The 17,734-nt window shown below is 44.8% G+C and overlaps 1 protein-coding gene across 1 annotated transcript in view; it reads left to right on the forward strand.

The window, feature by feature from the left end:
• KLKB1 (kallikrein B1) overlaps positions 1-17,734 on the forward strand; it is a 136,423-nt gene that overhangs the window by 50,653 nt on the left and 68,036 nt on the right. Inside the window, exons 9-10 of the mRNA XM_077477356.1 lie at positions 12,324-12,483; positions 16,536-16,648. Of these exons, the coding sequence (XP_077333482.1) occupies positions 12,324-12,483; positions 16,536-16,648 (273 nt within the window). The remainder of the gene's footprint in view (positions 1-12,323; positions 12,484-16,535; positions 16,649-17,734) is intronic.

The following is a 17,734-nucleotide window of genomic DNA, read 5'->3' on the forward strand; positions in this document are numbered from 1 at the left end:
CTATATCAGCACCGAAAAGCATATATTTCCTATATTTCCAACAGTTTCAATATTGAGAGAGGTACCAGAGAGGGATGCCCCCTTCCCCCTCTCCTATTTGCTTTGGCAATTGAACCCCTGGCCCAACACATTCAATCCAATTTGAATATTAGAGGACTGGAATGTGGTGGTCATCACCATAAATTATGTATGTTTGCAGACGATGTCCTAATATTCCTTACGTCACCCATAGTATCAGCACTGACTCTCTTTGACATCCTTTCCAAATTTGAACAAGTATCAGGTCAATAAATCCTCATAAATCAAAAGCTCTTAATATCTCATTCCCACCTGCTCTCCAAACCCAACTACTCCATTCACTTACATGGTCTACAATGTTAATCTCTTATCTTGGAATAAACTTTAAAGCTAACCCAAAAGAACTCCATGCAACAAATTACCCACCTATGTTATCACAACTTAACAAACTCCAACACAAATTGGTCATACCTACCATTAGCATGGTTAGGTAGAATTACAATGATAAAAATATCCATCCTTCAAAAAATCCTGTATCTTTTTCCTGTATCTTTCTTATTCTAAACACAGCCTATCCATTTGGGATAATTAAAAAACCTGATTTGGTCTACAATCTAGACACACCCCCCTCCTTTCCTATCTCCATAACTCCTCATTCTACCCAGCCTGGTCCACCCCAACTTATTTTTAGCTTGGTCAAAGGCTGGATTAACATGTTCTCACTAGGGATGAGCCGAACACCCCCCTGTTCGGTTCACATCCAGAACATGCAAACAGACAAAAAATGTGTTTGAACACACGAACACCGTTAAAGTCTATGGGACACTAACATGAATAATATGAATAATCAAAAGTGCTCATTTTAAAGGTTTATATGCATGGTATTGTCATAAAAAGTATTTGGTGACCCAGGTCCTGCCCCAGAGCACATGTATCAATACAAAAAAAAGGGACGTTTTTTCGGTAGCAGCAATTTTAATAATGCTTAAAGTGAAAAAATAAAGGTGTAATATTCCTTTAAATTTCATACCTGTGGGGTGTCTATAGTATGTCTGTAAAGGGGCGCATGTTCCCTTGTTTAGAACAGCCTGACAGCAAAATTACATTTCTAAAGGAAAAAAAGTAATTTAAAACTACTCACGGCTATAATGAATTGTCGGTCCGACAATACACATAAAAGTTCATTGATAAAAATGGCATGGAGATTCCCCACAGGGGAACCCCGAATTAAAATTAAAAAATAAAAATGCGTGGGAGTCCCCTTAAATTCCATACCATGCCCTTCAGGTCTGGTATGGATATTAAGGGGAACCCCGTGCCAAAATAAAAAAAATGGTGTGGGGGCCCCCCAAAAATCCATACCAGAACCTTATCAGAGCGCCCCTCCTTCTGAACTGTACCAGTCCACATGCCCTCAACATTGGTAGGGTGCTTTGGGGTTGCGGTCCCCCCAAAGCACCTTGTCCCCATTGTTGATTGGGAGAAGGGCCTCATCCCCACAACCCTTGCCGGTGGTTGTGGGGGTCTGCAGGCGGGTGGCTTATCAGAATCTGGAAGCCCCCTTTAACAAGGGGACCCCCAGATCCTGCTCCCCGTGTGAACTGGTAATGGGGTACAAATGTACCCCTACCATTTCACAAAAAAGTGTCAAAAGGGTTAAAAAACACAAGAGATGGTTTTTGACAAGTCCTTTATTAATTTCTTCTTCTTTTCGCGTCTTCTTTCATCTTCTTTCTTCTGGTCTTCCTTCGGTGTTCTTCTTCCTTCGGTGTTCTTCTTCCTTCATCTTCTTCTTCAACTTCTTTTTCATCTTCTTCTTCCTCCGCTTTTCTCATCCCACATCTTGCTCTGGCTGGAGTCTTCAAGGTGATGCTTCGGTTCTTCTGACACTTTTTATATAACAGAGGCCGGTGACCCCGCCCCCCTCTGATGACGGGGACTTCCCTATGGCTCCTGTGTTGTCAGAGGGGGGTGGGGTCACCCGCTTACGTAAATGGGGTGATCCTGCCCCCTCTGACATCATAGGTAAAGCCATAGGGAAGTCCCCGTGGCTCTCTCGTCCCCACCCCTCTTTTCCTGTGGGCCTGCCAGGTTGCGTGCTTGGATAAGGGTCTGGTATGGATTTTTGGGGGGACCCCATGCCATTTTTTTAAATTTTGGCACAGGGTTCCCTTTAATATCCATACCAGGCCTGGCATGGAATGTAGGGAGACCCCACGCATTTTTTTTTTACATTTTGGTTCGGGGTTCCCCTGTGGGGAAATTCCATGCCGTTTTTATCAATGAACTTTTATGTGTATTGTTGTACCGACAATTCATTATAGCCGCGAGTAGTTTTAAATGACTTTTTTTACTTTAGAAATGTAATTTTGCTGTAAGACAATACTATGGATACCCCTCAGGTACAACATTTAAAGGAATATTACACTTTTATTGTTACACTTTAAGCATTATTAAAATCACTACTCCTAAAACTTTTTTTTTGCATTGACACATGTCCCCTGGGGCAGGACCCAGGTTCCCAAACACTTTTTATGACAATACCATGCATATAAGCCTTTAAAATTTTCACTTTTAATTTCTCTCATAGACTTTTAAAGGGTGTCCCGCGGCTTTCGAATTTGCCGCGAACACCCAAAATTGTTCGCTATTCGGTGAACTGGTGAACAGCCAATGTTCAAGTTGAACTCATGTTCAACTCGAACATAAAGCCCATACCTAGTGCTCACCATTTATACAAATCTTCTACCATCACACCATTCCCAACTCTATGTGAAACTCATGATCTTCCAACCACAGAAACCTTTAGATATCTTCAAATTAACATTTTTTTTTTACTAATAATGCACCATCAGACTTGACATCCTCAGGTTTCTTTATATTTGAACTAGCCTGCAAATCTGATCCACACAGATGTGGACTTATGTTCGACATATATTCCCAACTACTTTCAACATTACTTCTCCCCCCCACTTATACAAACAAATGGCAAATAGACTTTCATTTACAATCAGGACATATAAATTGGACTTAAATCTGGCAAGCAACCAAATCTGCCTCATCAAATATAATAGCATGTGAAACCAACTATAAGGTACTCACCAGATGGTACTTGGTCCCAGCCAGAATATTCTAAGTTCTATTCACAATATCCTTCCCACTGCTTTCAAGGCTGCTCTGCGTTGGGAACACATGTACACATCTGGTGGGAATATAACATAGTCAGATCCTTTTGGTCGGAAATGTGTTTAAGATTCTTTCCACAATGTTCAAAGTTTTATTACTACCTGATCCAACCACAGCACTCCTGAACAGCAAACCACATGCCTTGTCTCACCGTCAGTTTAAACTTATGCTCTTTGTAACTACAGTGGCAAAACAAACCATAGTGAAAGCTTGTAAATCTGATTCACTTTGTGTATTATCAGTCAAACACAGTTCCTCAATCCATGATTCATGCAAAAATTGAAGCTATCTTTCTTGATTAAGTATCAAATTTGAAGCCCTCTGGAGCGCGTGGATTGAACATTGAACTTTGATGACACATTATTACTACCCTGAGGATATATGACTTATAACTTATTGTTTTACTAAAATTCATATTTAATTAAATAGATTAGTGACCCCCTCTGGAGACACTACCTACTCCTCACCCTCTCATCCCCCTACCTCTATATTCATTCAGATTTCTCCTCCCTTATTAACCACATAAGGACCAGCCTTGTTTTGAGATTTTGGTGTTCACATGTTTAAAACAGGTTTTTTTTGCTAGAAAATTACTTGGAACCCCCAAACATCATATATTGTTTTTTTCTTCTAACACCTTAGAGAATAAAATGGTGGTTGTTGAAATACTTTTTTTCACACCGTATTTGCACAGCGGTTTTACAAGCGCACTTTCTTTGGAAAAAATTAACTTTTTTGAATAAAAAATAAGACAGCAGTAAAATTATGCAATGCGGCTTAACCCATTATCCAATATTTACAAGGCTTTGCCGTCTCTCATTGATGACGACTTGGATGCTTTAAGCTCGAGCTGGATGGGGAGGTTTGCGAGAAAATATGGGAATATCCAATGTAGCTAGTAACTGGCTGAGATTGATACAATTTAAAATCTTACATAGGCTATATGCCCCCCCCCCAGCAATTAAATAGAATATACACTTCGGTCTCATCGGGCTGCTGGTGATATATGGGTGACCCAGCTGACTATGCCCACGTTTTTTGGAATTGCCCCTTGATACAAACTTTCTGGGCTAACCTTTCACAATTTATTTTTAAGTTGACTACTATCCAAATCACATTGAGGATAGATATTCGCATACTGGGCCTGGACAACCCCTTAGCTCCCACCTGAGTGATTAGGACTCTCCTGGGTCCTCTTATATATTATGTAAGTAAATCAATAATTTTGAAGTGTAAATCTCCTGTGGTTCCCCCACTAGAGTACTGGAATGTACTAGTCAACTCAACTATTCCACTCTATAAGTTTACATATACCTCTTTCCCAAAGAAATTTGCAAAGGTATGGGATGTCTGGCTTAACTCAGATTCTACCAACGGCTCTTTGGAGGTATCGTCTCCTGACTAGGTACAGACCACTATCAGTGGTTACTAGGGATGAGCTTCGTGTTCGAGTCAAACATACGTTCGACTCGAACATCGGCTGTTCGCCGTTCGGCAAATACTGAACGTTATGGACCGTTTGTGCCAAATTCATGTGGCGCTCACGGCCCACAATGCACTGCGCTATCGCAGTGCATTGCTGGCTCATGATTGGCCAAGCACGCACTGTGACCCCGCATGCTTGGCCAATCACAGCGTCGGCAGCGAGGAGAGCCATGATTGGCCACAGGCAGGATGCCTGTGGCCAATCATAGCTCAGGCTGTGTAGTACCACACTATATAAGGGCGCCAGCGCGGCAGCCTTGTGTAGTGTGTTGGCGTCTGTAGGAGTTAGTGGGTGTTCAGTGTACCTTCAATACAGTATACACCATTCGTTATTGGCCGATTTTGCGTTCTTGCTCTTCTGTAGTGGGTGTTGTCTGCGTGCCCTGACCGCAGTATACACCGTTATATCCACCTACATAGCTAGCTATATTGCTCTTTTTTAATAGAGCTTGCAGTCAGTTGTAGGAGACGTGCTGTCTGCGTGCCCTAACCGCAGTATACACCATTATATCCACCTATATAGCTAGCTATATTGCTCTTTTTTAATAGAGCTTGCAGTCAGTTGTAGGAGATTGTGAGTGCTGTCTGCGTGCCCTGACCGCAGTATACACCGTTATATATCCACCTATATAGCTCTTCTCTAATTGAGCCATCTGCCATCTGCAGGAGTTAGTGGGTGTTGTGTGCCTCCAGCACAATGTACACTACCCAATTGCTGGTTTTCCCATCTCCCTTCAGGCCATTACCATGTCTGGAAGGCCAACAAGGAGAGGCGCGAGCCGATAAAAGAGGGCAAGCAGGCTCTGTGTCTAGAGACAACAGTGCTGGTCGTGGACGCGGTGCATCGTCATCATCAGCACGTGGCCATGGGACACGCTTGTCCTTCTTTTCGGCAGCTGGACATGTTGAGCCGCAACATGCCGAAGACTTGGTAGAGTGGATGACCAAGCCCTCTTCATCCTCCTCATCCTCTCTCACCCAGGCTCAGGGTACTAGCAAAGCAGCTGCCAACGCATCGTCTTCCCTCCTCTCAATGTCATCATCAGTGACTCCTTCCCTAGACCCACCACGTCCTCCTGAGGAGTCTCCTGAACTCTTTGACCACAGTGTTGGGTACATGCTCCAGGAGGATGCCCAGTGTTTTGTAGGCTCTGATGATGATACTCAGCTAGAGGAAGGAAGTAGCGTGATCGCAGAGAGAGGGGATGCTCAAGAAGGGCAGCAATCTGGCAGTCATGTTCCACAAGCTGCAGCATACTGCCAGGTTTGCTCCAGCGATGAAGAGGCAGGGGATGATGAGGGCACTGACTCCATGTGGGTGCCTGGTAGGAGAGAGGAGGAGGAGGAGAAGGCACATGTCCAACGAGGTAAGATGCCCTCCGGGGGCCAGCTTAGGGGCAGCACACCGACTGAATCACACCGCAGAGCTGCGCCTGTGCAGGGCGCTGCCTCTGCACGTTATTCTAAAAGTTCTTTGGTGTGGGCCTTTTTTGAGACAAGTGCATCAGATTGCACCACTGCTATTTGCAACATATGTCTCAAGCGTATCTCGCGTGGCCAAAACATCAGCTGCTTGGGCACCACATGCTTGACCAGACAAATGTTGACCTGCCATGCAGCTCGTTGGCAAGCGTACCTCAAAGACCCACACCAAAGAACAAAGCGGACCTCTCCTTGCTCCTCATCAGCTGGGATCTCCAAGCCCACTAGACCTTCAGTCCTCTCTGAAACCTGCTCTGAGAGGAATGAAGGTGTAGAATTAGGTGTGTCACAGCCAAGTGCTTCCGGGCACTCTGCTAGCAGTACACCCATGTCCGATTATAGCAGGCAAATTTCCCTGCCCTAGCTGCTGGACCGTCGAAAGAAGTTCACTCCCAGCCATCCACATGCCCAGCGGTTGAATGCTAGCTTGGCTAAATTGCTAGCACTTCAACTGCTGCCTTTTCAGTTGGTAGACTCGGCCCCCTTCCGTGAGTTTGTACAATGTGCGGTTCCTCAGTGGCAGGTCCCCAAACGCCACTTTTTCTCACGGAAGGCGATTCTGGCTCTCTACCGGCATGTGGAAGGCAATGTCCTTGCCTCGCTGGACAGGGCGGTCAGCGGTAAGGTGCATATTACCGCTGACTCATGGTCCAGCAGGCATGTACAGGGATGTTACCTGTCTTTCACTGCCCATTGGGTCACTCTTCTGGAAGCTGGGAAGGATGCAGGACAAGGTGCAGTAGTGTTGGAGGTTGTTCCGCCACCACACCTCCAAAATGCTACTACTGGTTGTGACACACCTCTCTCCTCCACCCCCTCCTCTTCTTCTTCCTCCATGGCCTCTTCCAGTGCTCTGTCCTCAGAACCAGCAGTAATCCGTAGGCGTTACAGGGGCTACGTAAGTACGCAGGCAAAACGATGTCATGCCGTGCTTGCGCTGGCTTGTTTGGGGGACAGGAGCCACACTGGGGCATATATTTTGTCGGCTCTGCATGGGCAGACCGAGAGGTGGTTGACGCCACGCCAGCTTAAGCCAGGAATGGTGGTTTGCGACAATGGCACCAACCTCCTCTCCGCCGTCCGACATGTGCCCTGTGTGGCTCACGTCCTTAACCTGGTGGTGCAGCAGTTCTTGGGCAGGTACCCGGGCTTATAGGATGTCCTGAAGCAGGCCAGGAAAGTCTGTGTGCATTTCCGCCGATCATTTAATGCCTGTGCTCGGCTGGCTGAGCTCCAAAAGGAGTTGAACCTGCCCAAGAACCACCTTATATGTGACATGCCCACCAGGTGGAACTCAACATTGGCCATGCTGCAGCGGCACACGCAGCAGAGGGCCATCAATGAGTACCTGTGTGACTACGGCACCAGGACCAGGTTTTTTCTCACCATGCCAGTGGGGCATGATCAGGGATGCATGCACTGTCCTGTCACCGTTTGAGGAGGCCACAAGGATGGTGAGCAGTGACAGTGCATGCAACAGTGACACTGTACCTTTTGTTCACCTCTTGGAGCATACGCTGCGTGGACTAATGGACAGGGCACTTGAGGCAGAACAGAGGCAGGAAGAGGAGGACTTCCTTGCCTTTCAAGGCCCCCTTTATCCAGACAGTGTTCCTGCTGTGCCACCCATCACACAGGAAGAGGATGAGGAGGAGGATGATTGTGTCAGCATGGAGGTGGAGGCTGGCACTCAGCATCAGCAGCAGCAGCAGTCTTGTAGGGATGATTTACAGTCCCAAGAAACCCGTGGACTTGTACGTGGCTGGGAGGAGGTAGCTGCGGATCATGTTGTCCTTAGTGACCCAGAGGACTCCGGACCGAATGCCTCAGCTAACCTACGCTGCATGGCCTCCCTGATCCTGCAAAGCCAGCGGAAGGATCCTCGTATTCTTTGGATCAAGGAGAGGGCCCATTACTGGCTGGCCACTCTCCTTGATCCACGGTACAAGGGTAAGGTTGCCGACCTTATCTTGCCATCACAGAGGGAGTAGAGGATGAGACATCTCTGGGAGGCCTTGCAGAAAGGTCTGTGCAACGCGTTCTAAGAGACTGGGAGGTTACAAACTCCTGGTCATGGACAACATGTTGCTGAGGCATCGGTCAGAAGGAGCGGTGGAGAAGGTGGCCGTCTGACCGATGCGGTCAGACAATTTTTTAGTCCGCAGCCCCAATGTATGATCGGTTCCAGCAACCATCGCCAGGGTCTGATTTACATGGTGCAGGAATCCCTAGGAGCAAGGTCAGACTTGGACACCTTTCCCACCTAAAATCCTCTGGCTTACTGGATCTTGAGGATGGATCACTGGCCAGAGCTTGCACAGTATGCAATTGAGCTACTGGCCTGTCCTGCATCCAGCGTTCTTTCAGAACGCACCTTCAGTGCTGCTGGTGGCTTTGTTACGGATCACAGGGTGCGCCTGCCCACCGACTCAGTTGATTGACTGACCTTCATCAAGATGAATCAGTCTTGGATCACCCAGAGCTACCAAGCACCTGAAGCTGATGTAACCGAATAATTTTTTTGAAATATCACGTCCCTTCAAGACTGCCTAGGCTGATGCTGAGTGACTGTCCTGTTATGTTGATTGTCTATCCTCTTCCTCCTCCGCTGATATGTTGGAAGGACATTTTTGGTTCTGGGTGATGCCACCAGCCCAATTTTTCTGCCCCTGTTTAACAGGGGCGTTTAATTACAATTTTTTATGCAATGCTTTGCAGCAGGGCTCATTCCTGCACCACAACTAGAGTATATGGGAGAGGTTGCAGTGTCGTGGCACCAGCACCAGTGCCAGCAGCCCAATTTTTATGCCCCTGTTTAACAGGGGAGTTTAATTACAATTTTTGATGCAATGCTTTGCAGCAGGGCTCATTCCTGCACTACAACTAGAGTATATGGGAGAGGTTGCAGTGTCGTGGCACCAGCACCAGTGCCTAAGGCCCAATTTTTCGGCCCCTGTTTAACAGGAGCATGTAATTACAATTCTTGATATAATATTTCACAGCAGGGCCCGTTCCTGTGCCCACTGAGAGTAACTGTGAGGACTTATAGTGCTGTGGCACCAGCACCACAACCACCAAAGGCCCAATTTTTCTACCACTGTTCAACAATGGCATGTAATTACAATTCTTGATATAATCATTCACAGCAGGGCGCTCCAGCGCCCACCAAGAGTCACTTTGAGGGCTTACAATGTTGTGGCAACACCAACACCTTGTTCCGTCATTTCTGCAGAGCATATAGGGCAGGCCCCTACTTTCAAACATCCAACTTACAAACGCCTCCTACTTGCAAACGGAAGGAGACAACAGGAAGTGAGATGAAAAAAGACGGACGGCAAAACAAATTATACAGGGGTGATAACCCTTCCCTATGTTTTCCAAAAAGCTTAAAAATAGATTTTTTGACTGCAGCTACACTTTAAAAATGTACCAATTCAAAATTACACACAGATTCTACTTAACACAACAAATCTACACAGTCCCTGTCTTGTTTGCACCGCCGTATACTGCTGTTCTGAGTATATAGGGCCTGGGGACCCCACGGCTTTCCTTTTTTTAATATGGGTATGGGGTTCCCCTTAATATCCGTGCAAGACCCAAAGGGGCTGGTAATGGGCAGGGGGGGCTACCCATGCCATTTTTCTCAATGATTTTCATCCATATTGCCGGAACCAGATATTACATTAAAAGCGCAAGCAGTTTGAAATAACTTTTTTTTCCGTTAAATGTCATTTTGCGCAGGAACTGTTCTAAACACGGGAAACATATGACACTTCACAGGCATACTATAGACACAACCCAGGCACGATATTTAAAGGAATATTTCACCTTTTTTTTCACTTTAATCGTCATTAAAATCAGTGCTCCTGCAAAAAAGGGCATTTTTAAAAACATTTTAGGCATTGACCCATGTCCCCTGGGGCAGGAGCCAGGTCCCTAAACCCTTTTTAGGACAGTATCTTGCATATTAGCCAATAAAATTAGCACATTTTATTTCGAACATTCGAGTCCCATAGACTTCAATGGGGTTCTAACGTTCGTACGAATTTGCGGTCCGTTCGAAAGTTCTGGTACGAACCGAACCGAGGGGTGTTCGGCTCATCCCTAGTGGTTACTGATGACTCCAGTAGTGGTGGTGTTTGCCTTGTCATAGTCTACCGCATATGACTCTGACCTGGATTAGAAAGAGGATTAAGTACTACTGTGGATGCTACAAGCGCTACTTCCATATTTCACTTTACTGAATTAAGTTAAGCACACAGGAATGTTAGGCCTTTTATTTATGTTTTCTTTGTTTTTCTACTTGTATGTTAATTGAGCCAGAGCATACCCAATTGGCTCTGTTTTAAACCACCTTATGTCAAAACTGAAAACAAAGTTGTAAAAATAAATTAACAATAGATACAAAATGTGCCAATCCTTAAAATTGCAAATGTCTTTGAAATGGCTTAAAAAATCTTTACAGGTCACCAAAAGCTGTGTATTTTGGTACACCATATGATGATGTAGTGCATCTGCCCTAGTATGGATACATTTAGTTTTGGCTTTGCTGTAACTAGTTGAGCAGCAATTTATTTTTAAGGTCTGGTCAGGTCTATCCCTAAGCCTGGTGGTTAATCGCTCCTGTCTGCCTCTGGAAGAAGCTTCCAGAAATAGAGAAGGTTGGTTAGCCACTAGGTTATGAATATTTATCTAACCTCAGCCATTCCCTGGGAGGGATGCCCAGAAGGTGTGGTTGGGAGAAGATAAATGTTTGGCAGGGTCTTATCAGAGATCTCTCTTCTGGGGCCTGTCCCCCTGGGAGGCAGCTTGTGTTACAGAAAAGCTGTTGCTGTTAGGCCTTAGCATGTGCTTGTCTGAGGTCCTTGGAGAAGCCTGGACTTAAAGAAACATGTTGGGAGATGCTATCTGTGGAAGTTAAACTGGAGAGTTAACCTTTTCTCTGAATAATATTGCAGGTGAGATGGTTAGGAGGCAGCCACTGACCAATATGATTAGAACCTTTTACCTAGAGCTCCAGGTGTGCTTGTGCTTTGAGGATAGATGCCAGAGGTTGCTACAAGGACTGTGACTGTTCTTACAGAGTCTCAGATTAGCTGGCTGTCCCCTTTACCTCCAGCAATACTTAAGGTTGCTACTCAAGGATTTTGATTGAGAATCTGTCCTCCTGTACCCGCTTGTGTTTTTGAATATCCTGCATCCTCATCCCTCTATCCTGTCTATATAAAAGTAGTGCAACAAATATAAAAAAATACACCACTCTGATCAGGTAAGGGAGACCTGTCTATTTCCATTGACCCTGCCAGCGGTGGGGGTTATAATAAAGAGTGTTCCCATGTCATTTAAAGCTGCCTTATGGTCTGTTTAATTCAAGGGAGAATACATTCAGTATTGCTCATATCTAAGGTCTTCCATACCCTTTATTAGTTTAGTCTTTCTTATTTCCACACACTGATTTGGTGCTAAAACAAAACTGCATATTCAATATGAAGTCTTACTAATGCTTTAGGCTGGATTCACACTATTGCGAATTGGATGCAGGTTTTCCATGCATCCAATTCACATTTCAGGAGACTGTGATCGGCTCTCAATGGAGCAAGTTCACAAATCTTCAGGGTGGCTGTGGAGCAAATTGCACAGAAGTCCTGTGCATCTTCTGGTCCATTTCAGGCCTAAGTTCAGCCAAAATTTTGGAAAGAAATTGGACCTGAAACCGTGAAAAGGGACACACAGGGCCCCTGCTGTGAGCCACTCCGTTTGGCTGTGTGAACCCAGTCTTAAGGTAAGATTCATTCTCGCTCTCTCTTTTTCTCTTATTAAATCTATGATCTACAAAAACAATCATTGACTTTCCCAGTTGTACTCTCTTCTAGATTGTATGATGCATGAATTCCCCCCCAGAGCATACATATGTCAACATATATATCTCATTTGCCATGTTGTCGCACAACCAATGAGTGCAGTCAAGTCTGCCTGTTTGTCTAAGATATCTTTATCCCACTACATGGCTGTGTATCTTCTGTATACACAGAACAGTTTGTTTTAAGCCAACACTCTATAACTTTTACAAGCAGACTAAAAGGTAACAGTCCCATGGTTTTACTGCATTTTGAAAAAAAAAAATTTAATTTTTAATGTTTTACTCTTTCTAGCTTGCCCATTGCCAGTAATTTCCAATGCAGACTTTGCTGGCACTGACCTGCATGTAGAAGTGGTTAATGGAGAAAAAGATTGTCAGCAACTTTGCACCAACAACATACGTTGTCAGTTCTTTACCTATAGACCAGTTCAGTCAGAGTGCAGCCAAAACAAGTAAGAAGTTATTTTTATATTAAAGTTGAATTTCCAGTGCATATTAAAGACACACATTATTTAAGCTAGATATTAATTAAAATTAGAGTGTCACTAAACCAATGAGTGCAGAACCACAACAGTAAAATAAGTCTGTATATATGTAGTAAAGCATGCTTGTTATACTCACTGTGGAATCTGAGGGGTTAATCCTCTACATTGTGTAAAAAGGCTGTTTGATCCTGGCTTCTCTGATGCTCCCCTCCTTCCACTGACTCCTAATCATTTCCTGATAACAGAGTCTATAGAGTCAGGCTGCACTTGCTCAGTTTGCTGTGTATTGCTAGAGAGGTTTTTTTTTTCTCATGAGGATGCATGTGATCAGCACAGGGCCAATCGGTACTGTCCAGACAGAGGGTCAGGGTTCCTGCAGTATCATAGCACAGTCAGAAAACTCCTCCTACACGCTTTGGCCAGTGCTTGAGTGGGCACTGATAGAAGTCACAAGACTGCTCTAGCTGCTGATGAAAAAGGTATTTAGCAGTTTATATTTACTAAAACAATTGCATTTACATATTCTTTGTACTGCGGGAGAACAGATATTGTGAATGCAGGGTCCTAGGTAGGGATGAGCTTCGTGTTCGAGTCGAACGCACGTTCGACTCGAACATTGGCCGTTCGGCCGTTCGGCGAATTCCGAACGTTTTGGCCGTTCGCGTCAAAATTCGAGTGACGCGCACGCGGACCACAATGCACTGCGTTGGCGCAGTGCATTGCTGCCCGATGATTGGCCAAGCATGCACTGTGACCCCGCATGCTTGGCCAATCGCAGCGCCGGCAGCGAGGAGAGCCATGATTGGCCACAGGCATCCTGCCTGTGGCCAATCATAGCTCAGGCTGTGTAGTGCACGCCCCACACTATATAAGGCCGCCTTTAAGGCGGCCTCCTGTAGTGTGTTACTTTGCATCTGAAGCAGTGGGTGTTCTGTGTACCTTCAACACAGTACACACCAATCGTTTTTGGCTGATTTCCTATCTTGCTGCTGTGTAGTGGTTGTTGTCTGTGCCCTGACTGCAGTATACACCACTATATTCACCTCACCTATATAGCTAGTGATCTAGCTTTAACCACTTAACAACTGCCCATTGCCGATTAACGGCTTCAGGGCGGTTGTTTAACTCAGAGAGGCCGTTAATTAACGGCCTCCCAGAATTCTGCTCTCGCGTGCCCCGAGGTGTGCGCACTCGAGAGCATCCGTGACCGCCGGGTCCATAGGACCCGGCGCATCACGGTAAACGCCCGCTCATAGCGGCCGTTTACCACGTGATTGCTCCGTCAAATGACGGAGTGATCACTTGGAAACAAACCGGCGTCATGTTATGACGCCTGTTCCTACCTCCCCTTTCTGTACCGATCGGTACAGCGGAGGGGAAAGAGATCGGTGTCAGCAGCGATGTGGGCTGCATCTGCAGTGCCCACATCGCTGCTCACCGAATTTAACCCCTCAATTCCCTGCCAATACTCTGCAATACCAGTGCATACTCTGCAGTACCCTGCCATTACTCTGCAGTGCAGTACCCCGCCATTACTCTGCAGTACCCCGCCATTACTCTGCAGTGCAGTACCCCGCCATTACTCTGCAGTGCAGTACCCCGCCATTACTCTGCAGTGCAGTACCCCGCCATTACTCTGCAGTGCAGTACCCTGCCATTACTCTGCAGTGCAGTACCCTGCTATTACTCTGTAGTACCCCGCCAATACCCCGCCAATACTCTGTAATACCCTGCCATAAATTGCCATACCCAGCCATACTCAGAGATACCCAGCCATACTCGGTGATACCCTGAAATACCCAGCCATAGACGCCCCCCACCCCTCACCGCCCTCCGGTGCTTCTACCAACTCGCCAGTACGATCAAAGCCAGAATCTTTTTTTTATTTTTTATTTCAGGCTTCCCAGCCTAGAGGTGAGATGTGGGGTCATATTGACCCCCCAGATTTCACTGTAAAGAGGACCTGTCACCCCATATTCATATTACAAGGGATGTTTACATTTCTTGTAATAGGAATAAAAGTGATCAAAAATATATTTTTGGGAAAAAAAATGTCAAACTAAAATAAATAAAGTAAAATTAACAATAAAAAAATAAAATAAAAATTAAAGCGCCCATGTCCCCATGTGCTCGCATGTGCCACACATGTGAGGTATCGCCGAGAATGTTAGAGCGAGAGCAATAATTCTAGTCCTAGACCTCCTCTGCAACTCAAAACATGTAACCAGTAAAAAAATATTTAAAGCGTCGCCTATGGGGATTTTTTAAGTAGCGACGTTTGGCGCCATTCCACGGGCATGTGCAATTTTGAAGAGTGACATGTTTGATATCTATTTACTCAGCATAACTTCATCTTTCACTTTATGCAAACATTGGGCTAACAAGTGGTTAATAATAGAGCTTGCAGTCAGTAGTGTTAGGAGTGCGTGCTGTCTGCGTGCTCTGTACCCAGTACATACCGCTATAATATAGGGCAGGCCCCTACTTTCAAACATCCAACTTACAAACATCTCCTACTTGCAAACGCAAGGAGACAGCAGCAAGTGAGATGAAAAAAGATGGACGACAAAACAAATTATACAGGGGTGATAACCCTTCCCTATGTTTTCCAAAAAGCTTAAAGATAGTTTTTTTGACTGGAGCTACACTTTAAAAATGTACCGGTTGAAAATGACAAACAGATTCAACTTAACACAACAAACCTACACAGTCCCTGTCTTGTTTGCACCGCCTGTATACTGCTGTTCTGAGTATATAGGGCCTGGGGGCCACACGCATTTCCTTTTTTTAATATGGGTACGGGGTTCCCCTTAATATGCGTACAAGACCCAAATAGGCTGGTAATGGGCAGGGAGGGCTACCCATGCCATGTTTCTCAATGATTTTCAACCATATTGCAGGAACCAGATATAACATTAAAACCGCAAGCAGTTTTAAATGGTGTTATTTCCGTTTAATGTCATTTTGTGCAGGGACTGTTCTAAACACGGGAAACACGTGGCACTTCACAGGCATACTACAGACACCCCGCAGGCACCATATTTAAAGGAATATTTCACTTTTTTTTTTTCACTTTAATCGTCATTAAAATCAGTGCTCCCGCCAAAACGGTAGTTTTTAAAACTTTTTTTTGCAGTGACCCATGTCCCCTGAGGCAGGAGGCAGGTCGCCAAACCCTTTTTAGGACACTATCTTGCATATTAGCCGTTAAAATGAGCACTTTCCAATTCGAACGTTCGAGTCCCATAGACTTCAATGGGGTTCTAACGTTCGTACCGAACGCGGGGATCGTTTGCAAGTTCTGGTGCGAACCGAACCGGGGGGTGTTCGGCTCATCCCTAGTCCTAGGTTTAGTAACAATTTAAAAGTGATTCATGAAGTAACTGAATTTAACTTGGTATCATACGATATCAGCCTCTTGCAATCCTCATACAGGAGCACTCAGATGTGAAGAGAGTGCTGCAGGACTAGGAGCCAAACAAGTGTGTTTGAACAAAATGTGCTAAAAAGGCACATACTGATAGAAGAATAAAACAGAATAAGCATACAGATGACCTCATCAGTCTATTACTTCTTTTTCAAGGTTCAATTAGCAGGTGGGGATGGAGGGAGGACACCTCTACATCCCTGGTACAGTTTCTAGCTGTAACAGAAGTAGTTCGTGTCATCCTCCCGTCTGTGCTATGCGATAGAGCTGCATAAATACCAATACTTAAGTAACAGGAAATAAAAATCCTTTAACAGGAAAAATAGCCCCCCCTTTATGTACTGTATTTCATCTGTGCATTAAGGTGTCTGCTGGGAATTCAACTTTAGGACAACACATAGCCCTCTCCCAGAGTGCCTAAATAAGTATATGTTTTCCTTAGCATCAAGTCAAATTCTTCCCTCTGTTTTACTGGCACTGAATGAATCTGAAGAATCACATTTTCTTTTTACATCTAGGATTCTTGTACATAAATGTTATGCTCCTATATGAATTAAATATTCATAGTGTCTTATATTTTTTTCTCCCCAAGATGCAAATGCTATTTAAAGATGTCTTCTAATGGGCTACCAACAGCAATTGAACATGGCAAAGGAGGGATTTCTGGATTCTCAATGAGATTGTGTAATAGCAAAACAGTTGGAGGTAATATGAATTCATTTCATGGGCAGGTATGAATGGGTGGGGAGGGTTTGGTAATAATAACTCTTATGCCACGCACACACGATCGGACATTCCGACAACAAAATCCATGGGATTTTTTCAGACAGATGCTGGCTCAAACTTATCTTGCATACACATGGTCACACAATGTTGTCGGAAATTCCGAACCTCAAGAACGCGGTGACGTACGACGAGCTGAAAAATTTAAGTTCAATAGCCAGTGTGGCCCATCTGCTTGATTCCGAGCATGCGTAGAACTTTGTGCTTCGGAATTATGTACACACGATCAGAGAATTTCCGACATCAGATCTCAAATTTTGTGTGTCGGAAATTCTGATGGAAAATGTCCAATGGAGCCTACACACGGTCAGAATTTCCGACAAAAAGCTCCCATCGTGTCCGCGTGTACACGGCATTATTATTATTATATGTGGCAAGGCTAACTAAAGCCTCATAAAAGTTAACTAGGTCAGCCTTAGATGCGTACTTAGTATTACTACCTAGTGTTAATGGAAGAATTTGGAGGCTAAAAGTTTTTGTGAGCATGCAGCCAGTAAAGTCTGAAAATTCTGCCTTTGTTGTCCTCTGTCTTTCTCTGTGCTTGAGTCCAGTGACTACAGCAGCCCATAGATGATACCTTTTTTGTTAAACCGGCAGGTTGAAAGAAAAAAACTGACCTCATTCCCCCCTCCACACACTCAATTGTTATTAGATTGTATATTGTATTTTGACAGTGGGGAGGCATCCCCACCATCAGAATACACTGATCAGCCTGCAGTGCTAAATGAGAGGTGAAATCCAACATGGCTATTGGTAGATCGACTTCTGTACAACCACCCTACCCATACATGGATCAAAATTCAGCTGGTCTCTGTTGAACCTGCCATGACTTGATTAATGTAGCCAGCTTTACTCACTGGGTATTGAAGCCAGGATCAGCATGACAGTCTCAGAGCTTGCACAAGTTCACAACTGCAGCTCTCATAGTACTATCCTAATTAAATGCACTGCAAATGCCTTTCCAGCTAGCTAACAGCTGTTTTTGAGAAATTTAAAGAATTCAGATAC

The sequence above is a fragment of the Lithobates pipiens genome, unplaced genomic scaffold, assembly GCF_037356315.1.
Source record: "Lithobates pipiens isolate NorthernLeopardFrog02 unplaced genomic scaffold, aLitPip1_a1.2 Scaffold_13, whole genome shotgun sequence".
In the NCBI taxonomy this organism is placed as follows: Eukaryota; Metazoa; Chordata; class Amphibia; order Anura; family Ranidae; genus Lithobates; species Lithobates pipiens.